General features: G+C 43.3%; 1 protein-coding gene and 1 long non-coding RNA gene across 2 annotated transcripts; one reads left to right on the top strand and one right to left on the bottom strand.

Annotated features, from left to right (window-relative positions):
• The first annotated feature begins 10,635 nt into the window (after positions 1-10,635).
• On the top strand, positions 10,636-13,869 carry LOC135330715 (uncharacterized). The gene is made up of 3 exons (XR_010392761.1): positions 10,636-10,729; positions 12,048-12,180; positions 13,767-13,869. It is a non-coding gene; the product is annotated as an uncharacterized LOC135330715 (long non-coding RNA).
• Positions 13,870-14,225: 356 nt separating this feature from the next.
• Positions 14,226-20,376, bottom strand: TNFRSF9 (TNF receptor superfamily member 9). The gene is made up of 7 exons (XM_064525392.1): positions 20,241-20,376; positions 20,040-20,156; positions 19,186-19,323; positions 18,602-18,668; positions 18,370-18,506; positions 18,003-18,137; positions 14,226-15,735 (listed from the first exon to the last, which is right to left on the bottom strand). The coding sequence occupies exons 1-7, from the start codon at positions 20,356-20,358 to the stop codon at positions 15,608-15,610; spliced, it is 840 nt and encodes a 279-aa protein (XP_064381462.1). The 5' UTR covers positions 20,359-20,376; the 3' UTR covers positions 14,226-15,607.
• Between the last annotated feature and the right edge of the window lie 1,854 nt (positions 20,377-22,230).

The following is a 22,230-nucleotide window of genomic DNA, read 5'->3' as shown; positions in this document are numbered from 1 at the left end:
GTAGCATTTTACATCTATTTATTTGAGAAGGCCTCTTCCAATGTTGCCCTAGAGAATTGTCTTGGCAGAGAAAGTACAGCTTCCATCTGGAGACTTGCTTGATGCATTTAAACTACCTTGGTAAGTATTAAATGTGGTCCCTCACTGGACTGGAAGACCCTTTTACAATTCCACTTGTCTACTGTTTTTTGTTTGCTTCTTGCTTTTATTTGGCGCTAACACAATGGCTACCATGTATAATGTGTAATCTCATAACTTTAGTCTTTGTTTCCCTCCCTCTGTGTTTTATGTCTTCTTTCCTTATAATTTCTCTTTTCATCTCAAAGAGCAAGAACTCACTGGACTGGACTCTCATCTTCATTCTCTCTGAAGCATCACACCCAACTGTATATAGATAGTTTTAAATTTTAAAAAGTGCACGTTTATGATATTTTTCTTTCCTTTAGGTGATGAAAAGATGACTCATGCTCAGGTTGATAATAAATACAGGTTCAGTAACTTTCTTCTCCACCTCTCTGAATCAGACTTTTGTGCATTCGAATGCTGTTCAAAATACTGTGATACTACTAATGTTCTTTTCCTATTTTTAATTGCATGATAATTGTAAACTGCAATAGGAATGAGCTTTTCTGCTTCCTTTTATCTTTATTAACATCTCATATTGAAGATTAATTTTCATACTGTAAATTCTGTGGCTCCTAGTGTTGTTGCTGCTGCTAATTTTAAAATAGTTCTTTGATTTCCACTGCCTATCTAATTCAAAGGCAGCATGGGTGTGTGTGTGTGTGTATGTGTATATATATATATATATGTATACACACACACGCATGCAAGCGTGCAATGCTCTCATGTGCACACATGCATGGTCAACAGGTTGTCCAGAGAAGCTGTGGATTCTCCTTCTTTGGAGATGCTCAAAACTCAGCTTGACTAGGCCCTGAGCATCCCCATGTAACTTCAAAGCTGACCCTTCTTTGACTGCAGTGGCAGGCGGAGACAACTGACCTACAGAGGCTCTTCCAACCTAAACTTTTCTATCATCCCGTGTGTACAGGGAGGCCCAGTATTGACTCAGAACATATGCTGCAGCTGTCTCTGAACTATAAGACCCATTAGCTCTGATCTTCTCTTTCCTGAAGTGAGTGAATATGACAAAAGAGTTTCTCTACAGAATTAACCTAATATATTTTTATGCGCTCCATTCCCTGTGCTTCCCTCTGAGAGAAGTAAGTAGCTAGAGAGGAATTCTCTCTTCTCATCTGAGTCATGCAACTCTTCGTTCCAAAACTGCAGACAATAATTAGGTCTGATTTGATGCGTGATCTCACTGTTGGTGCTGGATGCTCAGTACAAAACTTCTCCTTCAGTGTACTATCAATGACAATGGCATCATCAATATTTGCTCAGCACATCCTCCAAGGAAAGCTAATGAAGCACTCTTCACAAGCAACTTATGTCCTTTGTCCTCTCACGAGGAAGACTCAGCCTCTTAGAGCAATCATGAAATGCGTCATGTAGAAGTTTGGCAACTTGCCCACAGCTTATTGCCTTTACTCAGATTTGAAGTTGTCACTTACAGTCTTTCCTCTACTGAAATGTCAAAGGCATTTTCCTCAGGGGACAGCGCACACGTCATCATGCAAAGCAAAGAAACAGCTCATCCTAAACAAAGGTACAAACCCCCGAATTCATGGGTGAGAGAAGTAAATGTGAGTTGCACTTTGAAAGCTTGGGAACTGATTTGCAAGAAAGAGTTTTAAATTTTACAAAAATTATTATTTGGGGGAAAAACACTTTTAAGTCCTTATTTATGCTAATAGAATTTGTTTCAAGGGAAGTGCTTTGGTTTGAGATAGCAGGGCAGCCAGTAGTCCAGGCAGATTAATGAACAAACTGAATAGTAAGTATAGGTTAACCTATCATAAAAATTATCCTTAATTATCAAAAGAAACAACTGTTCTTGGTTTATAATGATGACTTGTGTAGAATAAATTGCTAATAAACCCATGGAAACTGAAAAAAAAAAAAAAAAAAAAAAAAAAAAGCAATTTACAGTCTGTCTAGCTTGTGAGTTAAATAGGAAGGACAAAATCTGACCCATAATGCAAAAGTTCTTTCCCCCGTTTTAAAGCAGTTTATGATAAGTAAGCACAAGTTATATTATTCTAGTCTAGTACTGTGGCAGTTGTTAAAAGGAGGAGCTTCACAGAAGAAGCTTTGCGATTTAATAGTAGCATATGTATAAGGGACTTTGTCCTGGCACATAACTCTTTGTTGTACTTCTAGTTTGCATAAAGAGAGGTGAGCAGTAGAATATTTTTGTATTGCCAGTACAAGTGTAGATGAGCATATTATATAAATGTCCAGCGCTTCCTTGAACTTTACTAAACTTTTTATCTCAACATCTTGTGTCAGTGAGTCCCTCAGAATGTTTAATCGTGTATACATGTTGGCTAGTGTAAGAGAAAATATTTGTAGCGTTATTCGCTTCCCTGCAAGGAGCTAGCATATTGTTGGGGGGGGGGGGGTTGCCTGTTTTTCTTTTTTCCTCTCCCTGCTGTCCTTGCAGATTCTTGTCTTCATTGACACCTAAGTAGTTAACTTTAACTTAGAATTTCTCACTGTAGCTAATATTTAGCTTATAACATATGATTATTAAATCTATTTTCATATTAAAATAAGGGCCTTATGAAATCATACGTGCAATAAGTTGACCTGTCACTAATTTGCATTGCCTTACATATACTGTGCATTTTAGAGTGGCAATTGCAAACCTGAACTTTCCATTTCATGACAATGGAATCACTGTACTGAAAATAGTGCATTGGGAGACCCAGTGGATCAAAGGAAGAACCTAACCGTAACTAGGGTACTTGCTATCAACTTCCTTTTTCCAAGATGCTCGTTTTTCCCAGTGTGTGAGAAAGGTAATGTAGCATTTACAGTGTATGCTCTGTAAAATCAAATAGTGCTATATGGTATATTTGGTTACACGCAGTAGTATTTTTATCTTTTGAATTTATTTCAAAATTATTTAAGATATGAGTGATGAACCTAAGTTTTCCTGTTCTGTGGTGGGCTGAAGAGCTTGCATAAGTGAGGATGTGTGTGTAACTATGCATAGCTCTGCATAAATTAAAATAGTAGGACTCTAAGTCTTTATAAAGATATTTTATTTTGCTGCATAATTGGCAAGTCATCTAAAACTTCTGGGCTAGTACAAGATCACAGCTGCCAAAACATTGCTCCTTTGTAGTATAGTTTCCACTAGTTTGGTGGGAGAAAAACTCTTGGTTTTTGGCCCTGCTGGGCTGGCACACTGTAGTCTGGGTATATTCTTCAAGTGAAGCTTGACAAACTGGTTCTTAATTCCCCTGTCCATCTAGCACACAGAATTAGCAAACTAAACCTTCACACTGTTTGACATGAAGGAAAGTAAGTCTGGCATGACTAGAGCTTGGAAATACAGCACATCAGTATCTTTTGGGACTCAGATTCCATGTAATGCAGCCACTAACAGAGGAGCAGAGACCAGATCTCAAAATAAGGTTTGTTCCACAAAAAATGTAATGGAATTGGCTATGCAATTATAGTTTATTTTTAAAGCTGAAAAGATGCAAGCAGATGGTATAGGGAAAGAGGAACGCTTCTGCAGTAAAAGTGGAACTCCTTCCTCACCTTCTCCCTCTCTCCCAAAGTATCCCAAATAATCTCTTCAAACCTAGTAAGAAATTATGATCTGGACAGCCGAATAATAAAAATGCCTTTATCTCATCTTTCTGGTCAGCACACCAGACAGAAGGGGGTACAGAGCAGTCTTGCTGAAAGGCAGAGGCTGCAAGCCAGCAACTGTCCGTACTTATACTCCCATTTCATCAGACCCAGGTGAAGAGCAAGCTGGAGATCTGGGCTTGCTTTCTCTGGAGATGCGTGTCTGTTTCTGCAACACTGCTGCAACTGGAATCAGGAAAAGTTTCCAATCTGGGCTTCCTTGGTACAGAGAAGTACATTGTGAGGCATTTTATAGGCAAAGTGTTGAGTTTTAGACACCTTCCTGTAATCCAGAGTAGTCTTAATCAGCTCAGATCCCAGACAGTGCACCAACCCTTTTTTTTCCAGCTATGGGAATGGGTGAGGAGAGAACTAGTATAGGTGAATGTAATTTCCTCTTTGGTTTTCTGAAGAACGTTAAATTTTATTTGGATGGCTGTATTTTTAACATCTAGCCGGTTGCCTTGACCAGTGACGTGTGCTTAGTTTGTCCGGACCATGTTTCAGAGAAAAGGAGCGTTCCCTCCCTGCCCATGCTGGTTTTGTCTGTCAGCGCCCTTAAGGAGTTCGCAACGAAATTGCTGCCCCGGGAGGTGCCGCTGAGAAACCCCCCGAACGCGCCCGGGGAGCGGTACCGGGGGTCTGCTGTAACAGGCGGTGGGGCGGACTCGACACTGGTAAATCTCCGAGATAACGAATCTGGGGGACAGTAAGAGGTGTTTTATTGTTCTCTTCTGAAAAAGGTTTTCCTTCTCTTCCTGCACGTGCATCCTTTCTCAGCTAAAGAACTTTCTTCCCTTCTCTTGAAGATGGATTAAGTAAGATCAAGAGTCTTTTATTCTGGAGGAAGTGTTTGCACAGCGTGTTCCTTCAAATTAGTAGTTCCTGAACAGTTTCACTGACAGGAGTCAGCATCACACAGCTGACACTGGAACCTCATTGGAAGCTCAGAGTGTTAAAGAACACCAAAACAACTCTGTGGATAAAGCAAAGCAGACAATAATCAGGTCAAGACAGTGTCTTCTGTCTTGAATGATACTTGCTTGAAGAGTAGTATGATCCTCTCTGCTTTCTCATTTACTTTGACCAACTTTTTCTTTCTGTTAAACACCTACACTGCCTTGGAGCTTCTGCGAGGGGTCAGAGCTCCTCGTGTTGAGTAAATCAGTGAAGAGATGGCTCAGGTCTCGTCTTACACCCTTCCTCTGACACCCCCAGGGAACGCTCCACCCCAAAAGCTTGGAAGACCTTCCTTTATCTTTATCTGTTTTCACTTTCTGAAACCATAGCTAGAGGATTTCCTGCAGGACTTTGACCTGCACGTGGTTTTTCTGTAGCAGCCCCTTTACTACTCCTTTCTTACACCTCGTTCTCTTCCATGTACCACTTTAACTTTCTTCTGCCTCCCTGTTGAGGTTTTGTTATCCTCCTGGCATTGTTCCTTTATCTGCAGGGCGCTGCAGCCTTGTTTATCGGTTTGCTGTAGCTGGAAGTGTAGATACTGGAAAGGAAAAAGGAGCTTTTAAAGGTGTTTGCAGAATTCAGTCCTCGTTACAGCCTAGTGCACAGGACCATGGACAGGGAATGGAGGGTGACACTGGATGCCTGGCCGAGTGCTTCTACGTGCTGCCGGAGCCCGCGCAGCTGCATAGGCATAAGACAGCTGTTGTGTTTGCTACATAAATTAATAAACGTACAGAATAAAGCTTGGCTGACTAATTATCTTCTACCTAGGTGAGAAAATGGATGCCTTGAATAAATAGGGCTATGGAGTTTAGCATTGCTTTCTGCTTCCCTTCACTTTTGAGCACATAGGCTTGTTCCCATCTCTGCATCCAAGCAGTTCTGCCCTCAAGAGATTCTAATCTTCCAGTTGACCTTTGTCCTTTCCCTGCTAATCCATGTTCCCAGATTGTCCAGTGGCATCTGTAGGGGTGAACTTAGCAGCGGGAAATAGCTGCTAAACTAAATACCCAGTAATGGCACCGTATTTGTTCTCAGGGTTTTGAGTAGGTGATATCATCTCAGTGAGCTGCAGTCCTTTGTAACTGAAAACATGGTGCAACATGTAGATTTTCTGGAAGGTGTTTAAACCTGCTTCTAGGAACCAAATTCCCTTTTCATATATATTTTATAACAGCATTATTCAGTAATCAGTTTTAGTATGGATAGGCCTTGAAACAGAACCTTACTCATTACTTACCCTTACTGTTTCAGCTCGAGAGCATGAAACAGTAGCCCTGTGCTCTGAGGACAAGGGAAAAAAGACTATAGGATGGTGTATATTGTGATGTTTCAGGGGGTTCATATAAAACTGCTAGATTTTTTTTCTTTTTTTGCTAGTGACCATCACCCTAACATCTCAGTACAGAGTCTACAATAATTTTTTTTTAAGATGCAATTAAATCAGTTTTTGCACTAAGCCTGCCTGAGCAATAGCGCAGTGCTTGAGGGTTTGAACATGGCATGAGGATGTATGTGCATCTGTGCGTGCGCACTAAGGGATATATCAGGGTATTGGACTTGCGGAGGTAATGTGGGGGACTGTCTTGTAGAGAAGGAATCAGATTTGGGGCATGCTACATTTCTAGAGCAGGTTTTGCAACAAATGATTGCAACAGTCATGCTGGAGTTTTCTATCAGAGATGAGTGGTTTGCTACAAAATAAAGCTCATGAATGAGCTAGCTTATATTCACTGTGGATGATTAAGTAGGAAGGTGCTTCAGAAGAACAGCCAAATGTGATGTGGGCTTAACAGTACTCTTCTGTCTGTGTGTATTACAGTACAGACCTTACTAAACATAATTGAATGATTACAGGTGGTTTTGCTTGTAGTGCTATACAATAACCTGCTTTTTTCTGCAATTGTGGATCACATGTACCTTTTGTTCCTATACATTTGAGATAGTTTCTCTATGCTAGGATATCTTGATATCTTTGGACATTTGTGTAAGTACTGTTGTTATATTGAATACATGTTTTCATAGTTTTACCAGCACTAGATATTATATATATATATATTTTAAACAATAGTATGGTCTTCCTGAGGTTTAATTCAGGTTGCAATAGAAAAGTATCAAGCTGATGGTGCTGCAGAACCAGGTGACTACTGTACACTAGAACTTTTTCACTCTTGTTCTGCTCTTAAACTTAGTCTGTTGGTTATTTTGTGTTAAGTAGATAATTGAGAGTTTTTTTTCATACAAATCACTGGTCAGGCTCATTTCTGCAAGGTAATATAGTTTGTAACTCTCCCACAATTGATATTAGAGGACAAATATCAGGCAGTTCTATAGAAGCTCAGTGCTTGGACAGGAGCCACCGATTAATTAAAGAGGCCTCATAATAATCACTATCATTTATCTATCGTACTTAGCATAGACAGCAAATGAATGTCTCACAGAGGCTGACTTTAATTTTGTTCCTCACTTTCCAAGTGCGTAATCTGTTTAATTCTTCACTACTTGGAATATTTCTGTTAATTAAATGGAATCTCTGCAGGCTCAGTGATTCAGATTTTGGGACAAATTCGTATCCTTAACGAGGGGAAAGTTGGCCAAGGTCTCACCAGGCAACCTGATGCTTAAAGCAGTTCTTTCAAGGTTATTGTGTAAATGAATGAGTGTTTCTTGGCAGCCAGCCACACAGAATCTTCCCTTCACTGTTAAAGAGATGGATTCCTGTTTATCAAAGAATTCCTGCTACAACAAGTGCTAACTGATTTTCTCCATGATGGCTGACTGACTTTCTGACTGATCTTGTCTAGAGTGGAAATCAGTCCCCGTGGATAGTAATGATAAATAAAGTAGGACCTAACAAAGATTAAGGAAGCAGGTATTGGATCTTTGGCTTCTGATTTGGCAAACTGAATGTTACTTGCTACACTGGAGTTAGGTAATGGAAGCAAAATCCCTTTTCCTGTGAGAATTCTCAAGACAGTTTACAGTATAGGATGATTCCTAAGAACGGTATTTAGCCTCTTCGTCTTATTGCTTGCACATGCGTTTTTATAAGTAAGGCTAGTAACAGATAATGCCAGCTTTGTGACTTCTGAGCAGAGTCTGGAGGATAGATATGAAAATAAGGCATGTCCACCTGTGTATGAAAGTGTATAGTTTCCACATTCTGAAGTGTAGGATTCTAATGTGTATTACAAGGAAAGGGTGTGTATCTGGTGGGCCTTTATGTTCCTGCTCTCATTCCATGCATACCTCTGTTAGTCCTTACGTCGGTCCTCCTTCCCTGGGCTAGAGGTGATGGGGAGGTTTGGCTGTCTGATTTTATCCACTCAGCTGTATTCTTGGCCCTTTTCGGCTGAGGAAGACGGTTGCCTTACAAAGCCTAAAGCGTGTAGGTAGCATTCCATCCTACCTCCGCTGTAACCCTTCTCAAAAATTCTTCACCAGACAAGCGGGACTGAGGCTCAGAAGGAAATAATCTGTTGCCAGCACGCATCCTGGAAATAGAATACTGAGGGAGGCCTCCAAAATTCCCTTCATTTACTAACCATTTCTGCCCCCATACTAACATTTTTTGCATAATGTTTGCATTCTGTGTCGTTAGGAATTACCGGAAGAAGCAAGATGGATAGTGCTGTCACAGCACAGCAAGCCCTTTTCCTTTTCCATAATTCCCTGAGGTATATTTAATCACTTTCAAAAAGCACATAAGTGTAACGTGTTCCAGCCTCGTTGTTCCACGTGAGCAGGAGTATTAGGATCATAGCTACCCTAGTGATGAGTGCAGAAATGGTTAGAGAGAGATGCACTGACAAAGGAATATGTTATTTTCATATCTGTTGGTTTCCTGAGTAGAGGACCTGTTCATATTTCTTTAAATTCTTTAACTCTCCAGTGCTTAAACAGATCATCAGCTTCCCTTCTGCTCATTATGGCTGAAGCAGTTGTAAGTTTTGAGTTAACCATCAAGCGTTCTCATTGGTTACACCTTTACTTCTGTAAGATAATAGGCATATTGATGTGTTACCACAGCAAGTCGGAAGGATACATTTTAAGGCTGACAATAACCATGATGTAAATTAGAAAAATATCTTTGGCTTTTTTAAATGAGATTTTAAGTTGATGAGACAACTGTGATGCTGAATTGCACTGTTGCAGCTCCTCTGGAGTAAACAGTATTTCTTCCCAACACTCCTTTGGTGTACTTATTCCCTTATTTTTCTGCCACTGTATTTTCCATTCTAATTCAAGAAAAATATGTTATCCTTTAAATACTGAAGTAAATTTTGCTATAGACACTTATATATACTTTCTTTAGAATTGTACTGTACTTTTTCAAACTTACTTTAAAAATTGTATAATACTACACTGAGTAAAAGTAGTATGATGCCTTTTTTGTATGTTAACAGGCCAGGGTAGTCTTCTGTTCAGGTTAAGTGGTTTACACTTTTTGTAAATGGAAAGCAACAAAATATCAATGCTGTGAATATTGAAGAAATTTAATTAAAATATTTCTCTACTCTGTAGCATTATAGTTAAAGACAAATTGTCAATTTCACCTTTCTATCCATCCTTCCTCTTTTTTTCCCCCCCTCCAGAAAAGCCTTTGTTCTGAACCTGCTGAAGTGCCTGTATACAAGAGAGGAGAAGTGAGGCAACGTAATCTAAAATGTGGTTTCAGACTGACTTAAATGGGTATCTTGGACATTTATTTCAGTTTTAAAATGTCTTGTTTCAGTTTAGATTACGTGGATTGAGAGTAGCTTTAACAGGCTTAAGATAAACTATAATAAATCATCCTTAAATTGAAGTAGGTGTATTTGCATGGGGTTTTGCACTCATTTAATCAAATAAAACTGGTTTACTTTCTTAATGTAAACAGGACAGGCAAACAGCAGAGGTTTGCACTGATTTCAGAAGGTGTTCAGCTGGTTTTTGGTTTGGTTTGGTTTTTTTGCATTAAAATAAAGTCCAGTTTGCTTCAGAGTATTGCAGCAATAATCGGTTGCTTTAACTGGCATGCATCCAGGATCTAGAAGGTGAAAGGAAACATAGTAGGTGATATCATAACAAACTCTCGCCAAACTGAAGTTAGAGGGAATTTCCATTTTCTTTGTAGATGATATAAAAAGTTCTTATTTACAGTGAGGGCAATGACAGTATCCAATAGTTGTCTTCATGGCAGTTCCAGGGGTAGGAGGATGCTCAGACATGTGTTCCTGACACCCAGCTAACACGCAAAGCAGCTGGTAATTGGGATGGAGCACTTCCTTTGACAGATTCTGAAGAAAGCAGAGAGCAGGAAAATACATAGTTCTGATATATTAAATGGTATGTGGATCCTCACTATAGCAGGGAAGGCTGAGAGGGAAAATGAGGTAGCCTTGAGTGACAGAATAAGACTTTATCATTTTAATAGTGAGATTTACTTTGACTTTGTATGTTATACAGGCCAGATGCAAGCTTTTCACATTTATACAGGCCAAGGCATCTGGCCTTAACCTGTGTAATATGCAAGTGGTGTGGTACAAATTATCTGTTGAATAGATAACTTTTCCTATGTATTAAGTCTCTTCAGAATGAATCATCTCCTATACAGTAATTTGTGGGATTGGTGTTAGTATCAGAATGACTGTCAGAGAAGGCCACACACTAGCTTTATTTTGGGAGAAGATAAGCTGTTGTGTGTTTCAAATAGTGCATAGCTTCACTCAGGGTGAGCAATATACAGGAGCGCATCTTGTGTCCTCCGTTCTTTAAACAGCGTTGATTCTGTTTGAAAACTTCACGAGAATTCCACAGTGTTAGACACAGAAGGATTTTTCTACATAATCCACATGTTTTCTGGGAGATCTTATGCTAGACCAGCCAATGAGCCTTGTTTTTTCCTTGTAGGGAATAGATATGCAATTGGAGCATCTGAAGGAAGAAGAGACCTTGAAGCAGAAGATGTCTGAGGAACTCGCAGTGGGCAAGATACACTTGCTGCAGTGACAAAGTAAGTATGAAAGGGGCACAGAAATACACAAGCATGCCTAGACGTTGTGTTTTTTTTTTTTTTTCCTTACCTACACAACTCTTCCAAGAAACTATAAAATCAAAACATCTGATGACCAAGGTTTTAATTACTGCTACCAGTAACTGTGCCAGGAAATGGTACTGGTTCTGGAAGCAATAAAAAGGCAGCAGGCTCCCCTGCTTAAACTTATCTTTAACAAGGATATACCTCCTTTTTCCATGCCTTTAGAATTCTGGCCTGACATCACCAAGGCCTCCACACACAGTCTGGCTAGAACAACACTCTCTGACTTCCAAGAAAAACAAATGGAAAAGTGAAAAGCTTGCATCTGGCCTGTTACCTCATCCTCAGCCACCTGGGCTGCTTGAGAGTCATCATGGCATTCCCAGTTCCCTTTTGCTTGCTACATAATAAATGAGAAAGGCTGTTGAGAAAAGAGAAAGTCACAGAAAGCAGAGAAGAGTTACAGCTCAAAGGGTTAGCAGGAGTGACCTACGTTATTTCTACGTGACATGAAAAGTTTATTCAGGTATTAAAGAATCTGTTTTTCCAAGAAGAGTTACCTGTGAAGCCAGGATGCACATGACCTATCAAAAAAGACAGGTAACAAACTGGAGCTTTCAGTATGAGAAGTACTTCTGTTTAACTCCCTGCAAAGAATCTGTTTAAAAGCTGAGTTCCAAGTAGTATTTGTAGAGGTCTGAAGAATGAGTAAGTAGTAGTTTTAGGATGTGAATGAAATGGAACTACACAAGTTAAGTGTCAGGTCAAGGTTGCCAGGTAAATAATGACTACCTGTCCTATTTTTGTTAATGCTTTTGGCTCAGGAATTGTTTTGTATATTTGGAGAGAGAACCTGAATTTTTACAGGTTCCTCCTCCCCCCTCTCCTCCCCAAATTTGGAACAGTATAAAAATGTAATACTCCGCACTTTCACAGGCAGAAGTGTCCCCAAAATTCAAATGGAGATTTGGGCCTAATGTTTAAGACAAGGAGAGGTAGACTCTGATAAAAATGACTGCAGTCTCCAGCCTAGGTACTATTACTAGCCATTCTCAATTCTATAGTAATTAATTATATTTAATGGGATTCTTAGCAGGAGAACTACTTCTAGAGGGTGGCACAAACTTTGCAAATGGAAGAGGACAAATATAAAAAGATTAAATGTTAGCTCTGTCATCCTTACAAATTGTTCTTTACTGAGGATGCTACAGGTCTAGTTCTCCGATGATTCATGCTTCCTCTCAGTGCTCTTGTTACCTTCTGTTGTAGTTATTCAGCCTTTCCCTTCTTTCAGCTGCTGTCCCATCACGGTTGATGGCCTCTTTGATTGCATAGATGGGACCTCCATTAAATCTGCCTTTGCTCCACCAAACATCAGCCTGAAAAGCTCGGATGGAAAAAAGGAATTGGAGCAAACAAGCAAGGATGTAAGCGATAATGAATCCCACAATTTTAACTGGTTTTGCTGTCACCACCAAAATAAATTTCTTCTCCATGGCCTTGGTTTTGAGTTACAGATGGTCAGGGTTTACTCCCTCCTTCTACCTTAATTACCAACAATCGAAGCTACATAGTACAGTTTCTTTCCCTTCGCCCTTACTTTGTGGATGAAGGATTGTACAGAGTTTGGCATGCATACAGGAAGGCTGTTCATCTTCTGTGTTAAGCAACAGACAAATTTGGATACAAATTCTGTTCAGGAAAACTAGTAGAAGATTAATTCTGACAACAACGTTTCTTTTAATCTTATGAAAATAATGTTTTATTCTTTTAGATTAAAAGACAATCCCTAAATCTTACTATACCACATTTTTTATAAAAGCTTAAGAGAACAAAATACTCCAAAAAAAAAAAAAAAAAAAAAAAGCATCATGAATGATTAGATCAGATTTCTGTTTTTCTGATTTCTGTTTTTATGATTTGTGTATTAGCAACTTATAACTACTGATCTTCACAATATTTGAAGAGTGAAGTCTTATTAGCTGCAGTGAAATTTTTCAGAATACCAAAGAACAATTTCTTAAAAATTCAAGGAAGTTACAAATATGTGGCTTTTTGGTAGTTGCCAGCTTCTGAAAAAATTTAAGTGATGAGTCTGCACTTTGCATTTCCATAACCTGCTGCCAGTGGTGTTACAGACATCACTGTTACATGCATAATGAAAAGGAGGATTTAAGCAAGCTCTTCAGTACTTTTCAGTGGGATTTAGAATGGAAACAAGCTTCTAATACATTTATCCTGTGTGATCACAGTGAAGGCATACAGGATCACAATGACAAATCATGTTCAAATAAGTGCTATGGCTATAATTTAAAATCTCTATAAAAATCCTTAATTCACAGAATTTAACCATTCTATAAATCTGAAAACTACTAAATGCTCCAGCCATCTTAGTATCCACAGTGTTGCTTCTGTTCTGAAAAGACCTGCACCAGTGCTTAGTGACAAAACAATTTAATTCACCTGTATTTATTCAGTTTGATGATTGCCACATAAAACATAGCACTGCTGTCATTCTGGGGGCAAGTAAGCACTGCATTCCTTCTGGAAAGTGCCCCAATCTTCCCTTTGCATTTGTACCGTGATTTATTTTACTTTTGAAAATAACTTATTTTTCAGTCTTCTCAGGGCTTCTTGGTTCTTATTTATAAATATGTGTCTAGACTGTAGATATAATTGAACTATTTCATAGGAGTATAAATTTAACAAGTGTTTTACCCTGCTTCAGTGGCTGAAAGACATACATTGTAAAATGTAATATTTGCATACAGTTGGCAGATTCTTGTAGCAACAGAATCTGTTTTATCATTAATTTAGGCTTCTTCATTCTCTTATGACAGAAATCACAGGCAGAATTCTCCACATAGTCCTTTGGTTTAAAGGAAGACTGCTCCTGATGTTTTATTCAGAGTGTATTATTTTCTTTCCAGGAATGACTGTTCCTTGAAACAGTGGTGTTCCTCATTCTCTGAAATTAGTTTGCACTGATTTTGGATTTTTTTTTCCCCCACAGGCTTTGTTTTGATTCATGGGAATTTCATATCACTTCTGAAGCTTCAGTATAAAGCAGCAGAATCAAGCTAAGTCCGGAAAAAGTGTTGTAATGAGCACCTCATTGTTCAGTAAGTAGATTTACTTCCAACACAGATACAGAAGAGGAAAATAAGGGTTCCACTAGCAAAACATGAAATTCCAACTAGTATCTCTCTTTCCAAGGAGAAAACACCAGGTGTTCTGAGTTCTTACAGAATGCGTACACTAATTTGCTTGTCTTGTGTGTGGATTAGAAACTAATCACAGCAGAACTATTCTGTCTTCTTCTAAGACTTCCTCCACTGCTGCAAGGGTCACATTTTAATTTATAAATACATTGGTGGCTTTTCATATGCCCTGCCCATGTCTTTAAGCTTGTGAACTTGACTTAATAGTCACATATTTCTTATGGTTGAAAGTACCAATAGAGAAGCGAGGAGACTTGGGGGGAGGGATTGAAAAAATATATTTTATTTAAATATACTTAACTTTACAGTTCAGGCTTCAGTACTACATTTATTTTCTCACATGCTGGTTCGTAACCACTTATATACGATTTTATCAAAATGAGTAAGTGTGGTTTGGTGAAAATAATCTTCTTCTAACTTAATTTTCTGTTGAGTGCAAAGACAGCCTGTCATTCTTCTAGCACAACAGCATTCTTCTAAGTTTAAGTCACAGGGAAAAATTACCCTTTACGTGACATGTTCATGGCTTTTCATTCTATTTTCAAATAACATTTACTGAAGAAATAAGATATTTATTTGGTTTTGTAAAAGGTTAGGAGTATTATTGCCAATGCCATGACTCAAACATGCATTTTCTTTTTTCTCTTTTAAGACCAAGGTAACAGCAATTGATCAAAAAGACAGATACACTGTCTGATGTTAAAATCTTTCCAACCTCAGAGTTACAAAAATAGTAACAGAAATGTATCACATTCTACATTTACCACATCTGCAACGTACATAATATATTTACATCATTTAAAAGATCAAAGTGGAATGATGTAGGCTTCAAGATGTTGCAGTCCAGCTGCATTGTAACATCTATTTCTAAGATCAAGTCAACCACAGCTTTTCTCAGTGTTTCCACTGCCTCTCTTAAGCCAATCCGTGTAATACAACAGCAGATGCAAGCTATTATCAATTTTTTTGCAGCTCTAGGTTTTTACATCTTCCTCTCTTCTAACTAGGAAGAAGCTGTGTGCAGGTCAGGTCAAGTATCTGCCTCCAGGGCTGATAGGATCTGAAAGTTTGAAATGGGATCTATCTGTATTTGTACAGCAACCCAACACTTGTGTTTCAGCCACGCTTGAAGAGGAGCTGCAGGTTTCAAATTCAAGAGAGTGGTTGGTAACCGCAATACGCAGACCATCAGCGTCACGTGTGGCTCTGCTACGTGCTACTAATCTCTTAAAGACTTGCTTTCAGACTGCATGTAAATTATGGCCCAGACATCATTTATAAGAGGGACCAGAAAGCAATACTTCCCTTCTATTACTACTTTTAAGTGATGTACATGCGTAAGTCTGTACATCAAGTATGATATCTTAGAAATACTATTCGTAGGAGGGGAAGAAAGTCAACAAACTAGTAGGGGGTGGTAGTTTTTTTTGTAGGTTGGCTGGTTGATTTAATTTGGTGGATTTGCTTTTTGTTTGTTTTTAAGAAATAAAAAAGATCCACTTCCTCCTTACTGGCTGGGCTGCTTAGCACTCTGAAACTCACAGATTCCGATACTCTCTCTATTATGTAAGCAGGTTCTTGTTTTGTGTACTCAAAGACGACAACAATTTGGCTGACCTAGGCAGTGTAATTCCTAATTCACTAAAGGATCTCTGAATTCCGTGGATTTGCCACAGTCCTGATATTCACCTTGTTCTTCCTCAGGAAAGCGGCAGCTGCAGGCGTCATCTTCCTGAATTGACTGTTCAAGTGTGGTATGCACTAATGAAAAAAAGCATATATTCACATTCTGTTTTAGTTATCCTGCCATCTTATTTCACCCTTCCTCAGTCACAACTGCAGGACATCATCAGGCAAAAATCTTCTTAACGATTCAATAATTTGATCTTAACTTTTTCCTCTACAAAGATATTTCTGATACATTAATTTAATCATACTTTGTTTTCCCCAATGCACCAGGGGCTGCTAGGGCTTTGTTTGCCACAGGGATGAAAGGAAGAGTGAACAACATGGAATTGTTAGATTTTTGGAGTAATGCTATTTTCCCCTAAAATCAGAATCGTGTTAGAGGATCAAGCCTTTATCCCTAGGAAAGAAAAAAAAAAACCCTGATTTTTTTTTTCCTAGTTGCCTGTTCAAAGGATGACTTTATATTACCAGGTTTTTAATAAAATACCAGGTAAGATTTAATTGTGTGCTATAGAAGAACAGGTACATGCTTATTCAGACACTTTTTATAAGAGAAGTCTTAAGATTCTGTGGCTAAAATGTTTTGCTTTCAGATAATTAAGAAAATTAAGCTGCTTTCACTAACAACTCTGTACTCGAGTATGTACCGAAGGGTACATAATCAAACAAATGAACGATATACAAAGCACATTACTTCTGTAATATTCAAAATACCAATGAGGGACGCAATTAAAAAGCCGAGGAATGGAGAAATGAAAAAAGTATTCGGTTTGTTGGGATTTCATATTTTGAGTTTTCACTTATCCTAGTTTGTTTTTTCTAGTCTGTAGAGAAGATATAAATGCCATCTGGAGGAAAATCAATGTTATAATGACATTGGAAAGGACTGACACATGACAAATTGTGTCAAGGATACACTTCCAGGAAAAGCGAGGACTGTATCCTCTTCCCATGGGAAAAGAATTGAGGAGACCTGATGCACTTTTACATCCTTTCACCATTCTTCTGTTTCATTAAAAGATTATCTAAGGCTGTATTCTAAAATAATAGAATACTTATTTTAGGTAAATAAAAATTAAACAAACCCAATGAATAGTCATTAAAGCCCTGGAATTAGATATCTTAGCGTGTTATGTCTATAATTCCACTGCATTTGTTTGGGGAGTTCAAAATCAAAATGAAAAAAGTACAAAACAAACTTCTTCGATCATGCCTTCCTAAGGACCCTACATCCACGTGCACTCAAGTGACAAGTGCAGAAATGGTGGTACTTGTTAGGAAGGGTGAGGGAAGAGTATCCATAGAGATTCACAGATGATGCTATAAGTTATTTGAGGGAAGGCTATGAATGCTCAGCATTTGATCTGTTCACACATGTGGAACTACTCCGAGGGTAGCTGACAAACGTTCAGCCCCAGTTTACACCACAGTAAATAGGTTGGGTGGCCAGCCCCAACAATAAATCTCAGAACGCTGCTTCCTGGGGACAGTAGTCTCCCGTGTAATTTCATATTGCAGTGTCGGCTGCAAAGGACTGGGGGGAAGTGCTGCTTTGGAACCCTTAGGAAGCTGTAAGCAAATTCTCCTAGTAGTCTAACTTATAATTACGGTTGCTTCCCATTATGCAGGGTAATGTTAACTGGAATTCTACAAATGATGGGGAAACTTAGGTAATGCAGGCGCTGCAGAGTTCACTGTCAATACAGAAGTGCCTTTAGGTGGCGCCAAACCGGAGCCGATAAAACGCGCGATTTGCCTCATCTCTGCTGAACTCCAGAGCTTCCCCAGAGGGCTCGTTAGCTTGCAGAGCGCAGTGCTAGATTCACCCTGGCTCTGCGTCTCTGTAGCAACGTGTCCTGGTTTGATATTCCCTCCGTTGCCGGCAGTAAAGTGCAAAGGCACCCCCAGAACACAACAAAAGGCGGTACGGGTGGTGCTGTGCGTTAGCTGGCCTCAGGGTGCCGAGGCTCCGGGCCGTAGGTGCTATTTCTGAGCAGACAGAACTGGAAAGCGCTATTGCCACACGTGCCAGGGGTGGCACTTGGAAGTAATAAACAAAACTGAATCCTAACCGGATCAGCAAGGCTCAGCTGAACTTTTTTGCCTGTATGGATGTGGTCAGAGTTAACCTGCAACATTGATAAAACAGCCACAGATAATTGAGAGTTGACTGTAATAAAAATTCCAAAACTTTACATTTCTTTCAGTTGCTGTATCTGACTTCCAAAGAAAAAATTCAAGCTATCTGCAGCTATCTTTTAAAGGCACTTAAACCTGGATTCCCAATTTCTGTTTAGTTTCAAAAAGAAAAGTTCAATTGAAGAGTGTATCTATCTTACTTTTCTTGAAGACAGCATGTAGTTTCTTTTTCTGCCAGATGCTGAAGCATATGCACAAAGGTAGCAGAAACAGTATGCACAACAGCCCAGTTACAGCAAGAGAGATTCTGATGATGTCCATCTGGAGGTTCTTCCCTAGGAAGCAAACAGCATTCTCTTTAAGTGTTACAGAGCAAAATCCTACTGCAGCTGAGTTAGCTGACTTCTTTGTTGCCATCTCAACATGTCTGCTACTGTATTAGTTTGCAATACTGGAAATGGATATAAGAAGGTACTCTTGGTTTACATATGTCTGTGAGCTATAGTATGTCTTAAAGAAAGTCGTAGTTCTTTAGCTGTAATTAAACAATATTATGTGATGACTCACCTGGCACAGTGACAGAAAATGGAAAGGCAGGAGAAGTGGTAGCTAGAGTAGTGGCTAAAGCAGGACTATCTGAAGTGTGTCTGCAAACCACATCTTTTGCTGTAGTTCCAGGCTCCAGGACCTGAGTTGCAGAGCATCTGAAAAATATTTAAAGTAAAAACAAACAAACAAAATAATGGAAATTAATTCAGTCAAGTTCAATAGCAATATCATTTATTTTTTGATTACTTACTTTGTCCAGTTTTTACAGGAGCCATTGGGTTGATCATTAAAAGTTCCAAAGCGGCAAGCTTGGCAACCTTCAACAGACAAGGACAGGTATTCACTATTTGCATAAGGTGAGCATTTAAAAAAACACGTGAAACGTTATTTCCTGCTTGTACAATAACTATGATCCACATTTATAAATACTTGTCATCAATTAATATTTTACAAGCTGCTCCGAGTACACAAGGTGAGTCTTTCCCTGTGTCTATCTGCAGAAGCTATGGGCTAGTACAGTACTTGGCCACCGAGCAGTTTTAGCACAAGCTGCTGCAACTCGCGTTTAACTCCCGTGTTCCCAGCTCTGTTTCCCACGTGGCAGCCACGAGGCAGCTGCCAGGTAAAGGGGTGATTTGAGCCTCCGTAGGGCTCAGATTTTGGTGAGCGTGTCTGCCTGTGCTTGCTCCACGTAGTATGCAAACTGTTTAGCGGGGCTGGCAGTTTTTATCCTGTGAGGTCCTTACGGCTCCCCTTTCTGCACCGGGCGAGAGGCGGTGGTGTGTGCGGTGCAGTGGATGCAGGCGGCCTAAGCTGATGGAAGGGTGACCTTACCGCTCCCTGTGTACTCCTCGCCCACGCCGCAGTTCCTGTGGCAGCGGGAGCAGCCGTCTCCGCTGCAGTGATACCCATCCCTGCACGTGCATTCGGCATCACTTTTTGGTGAACACTCTCTTAAATATCTGAATCTTCCTGAAAGGTGGAAACAACTCCCACGTTATATACACATTCAAACCTAAAGCACGGGGCAGCAGAGGCCCAAGGCCTTTGCTCAACCCACCGACAAAAATTAAACCGTTGGTTTAGAGGGAGGTTCAATGAAATGACAAATTAATACAAATTATTTTATCCCAGGTCGGGTAACAGAAGCATTTGTAAAGAGTAACTCTCCGTGCCTCCCGCAGGCCCGGATGCAGGTCCCACGCCGCCACGGCCCGGAGGGAGACGCCCCACCGCCCGGAGACAGGTCACCCCGTCGCTGCTGCCTGGAGGGGGGGGGGGTCACCCCGCCACCACCACTGCCTGGAGGGGGGTCACCCTGCCACCACCACTGCCCGAAGGGGAGTCACCCCGTCACCACCACCGCCCGAAGGGGGGTCACCACCACCACCACCACCACTGCCCGGAGGGGGGTCACCCCGCCACCACCACCGCCCGAAGGGGGGTCACCACCACCACCACCACTGCCTGGAGGGGGGTCACCCTGCCACCACCACTGCCCGAAGGGGAGTCACCCCGTCACCACCACCGCCCGAAGGGGGGTCACCACCACCACCACCACTGCCCGGAGGGGGGTCACCCCGCCACCACCACTGCCCGGAGGGGGGTCACCCCGTCACCACCACCACCACCACTGCCCGGAGGGGGGTCACCCCGCCACCGCCGCCGCCCGGAGGGGGTGCCGGTACCTTCGCACTTGCGGCAGAGGTTACAGCCGCTCTGTCCCGCGGCGCTGGAGAAGGTGTCGGGCGGGCACTGCCGGCAGCCCGCGCCGCGCCCGCAGCCCGCGCTCAGCACGAAGGTACCTGCGGGCGGAGACACACGGTGGCTGCCGCGGGGCCGCCGCGCCCCCGGCCCGCGCCCCCCGGCCCGCGCCCCCCGGCCCTCACCCGCCGGGCAGGCGGCGGCGCACGGCGCGGCGGCCGCCGGCCCCGGGCGCAGCAGCGCCAGCAGCGCCAGCAGCGGCGGGAGCGCGCCGCCCGCTGCCGCTGCCGCTGCCGCTCGCATGGGGTCGGCGCGCGGCGGGAGTGCGCGCGGGGCGGCGGGCGCCGGCCCTTAGCGGCCGCCCCCGGCCCTTCGCGGCCGCCCCCGGCGGGCGCCGTGCGTCACCCGGAGGCGGCGGGGAAACCCCGGCGCGGCCCGCGGGGCTTTCCGCCCCCGGCGCGACCCCCGGGGCTGCCGGGCAGCGCCCGCCGCCGCCTCGGCGCTGCCGGGCAGCGCCCCCGCCGCGCTGCGGCGAGTCCCGCGGCCGCGGGGGGCCCGGCCGGGAGCCGGGAGCCGGGAGCCGGGAGCCAGGTGCGGCCCCGGGGTGGCAGGGAGAGGGGACCAGCTGCAGCCTCGACGTCCGGAACGAAGGCCTCTGCCCCTGCGCCTCCACTGCAGGTGCGGACGGCTCGTTCCTCCGGGGGCTGCGGCCCGGCCTCTGGAGCCCTTCGAGACGCGCGGTCCCTCGCCAGACAGACAGAAAAGCCCCTGAGTTAAGCCAGGACTAAAGTAGATGGGGAAAGAGAGAGGGAAGCGATGGATTTTGGATGAATAATCAGACGTTCTCTAAGCACCGCAAAGATAGCGAGGACGCAAATGACCTGCGTTTGTCAGCAAGGAGCCCCATCCAGCCCATCTGATTTTCTCCTGTGACAACACTGCAGGCCTTGGGAGAGCAGGGAGGCAGTAAACTGCTCAGAGCCTGACTCTGATCAAGCTTTGACATCAGTCCATAGCGTTAAGCAAGCTGGGAAGATAGACTGCAGCCAGGTGAGGCGAGTGCAGAACTGCTGGCTGACCGTGCTGAGGGGGCGCTTAGTGAAGGCCGCCATCAAGGATGCGCTGGGGCACCCGCGGGGGAGGCTCTTGGCTCCCGGCCGGTGCAGTGCGGTCGTGCAGTCTGTGCTACCGTTTGCTGAGAACGGAACGTATTTTGCCGAGCTGTACAGAGGATGCAGAGCCGGGAAGATAACGAGCCATGGGCGAGGCCTGGCGAGAACTCAGACATGAGCTGGACTAATTTGAGGGACAGTCTAAAATAACCAGCACCGAATGCTGAGGTTCACAAAGGCACAGCGCGATCCGACTGCGTAAGGACGGGGCGAGGCGCAGCCCGCAGTCACTAACGGAAGGCGTTAGGGTGGGGTGTTCCACGGGCGGAGCGCGCCTCGGTGGCCCCGCAAGGTGCGCGAAGGGGTGGGAGAGGGAGCGGCGGTTCAGCCGCAGCCCGGGCCACGTCGGGGACGCCGACGGCTGGGACGCGGCTCCGCGAGGGCAGCGGCCTCTCCCCGCGCGCGGGGGCACCGCGCGGTCAGGGGTCAGAGGTCAGGGGTCGGGGGCGGTGCGCCGCCGCGCGCCAGCTGCCGCCCCGCCCCGCCCCGCCCCGCCCCTGCGCGTGCCCTCGGCCAATCCCTGCCCGCTCCCGGGCGGCGCCCGGCAGTGCCGCCCTCTGCCCTCTGCCCTCTGCCCTCTGCCCGGGCGCGCGCGCAGCGAGGTGGGCGGGGCGGCGCCGGAGCGCGTGCGGGCGAGGCGCCGGGCAGCAGTGGCCGTCGTCGTGGTCGCACAGACCCTCTGCCTCACCCCGCGCCTCTTACAAAAGCTGGGTTTCACGCCGAGAGACAGGCTTCCCTCCCCTCCTCGGGATGTGCTGCAGTTTGGAGCAAGGTTAGGAGCAGAGCTTAGAAAACAAGGCTCGTTCGCGTGAAAGTTCCAGTTATTCTGAAGTGCGCTTGTTTTGCTGTGGCCAGGCTGCTTTGGTGTGTGTGCCGTAGCAGAGAGTAGCTTTTTTAATGTGTTCTGGGGCCTCTGGGGTACAATAACCTTCATGTGTCGTGTAGGGCATAAGACATGTCTCACTAGGTCTGGCTATGTGCAGAACTTGTGGAGACCATCTCG

Source organism: Dromaius novaehollandiae, chromosome 24 (assembly GCF_036370855.1).
Source record: "Dromaius novaehollandiae isolate bDroNov1 chromosome 24, bDroNov1.hap1, whole genome shotgun sequence".
NCBI classification, from domain to species: domain Eukaryota; kingdom Metazoa; phylum Chordata; class Aves; order Casuariiformes; family Dromaiidae; genus Dromaius; species Dromaius novaehollandiae.
The sequence above is the reverse complement of the archived record's forward strand: the minus strand, read 5'-3'. Positions and strand labels throughout refer to the sequence as shown.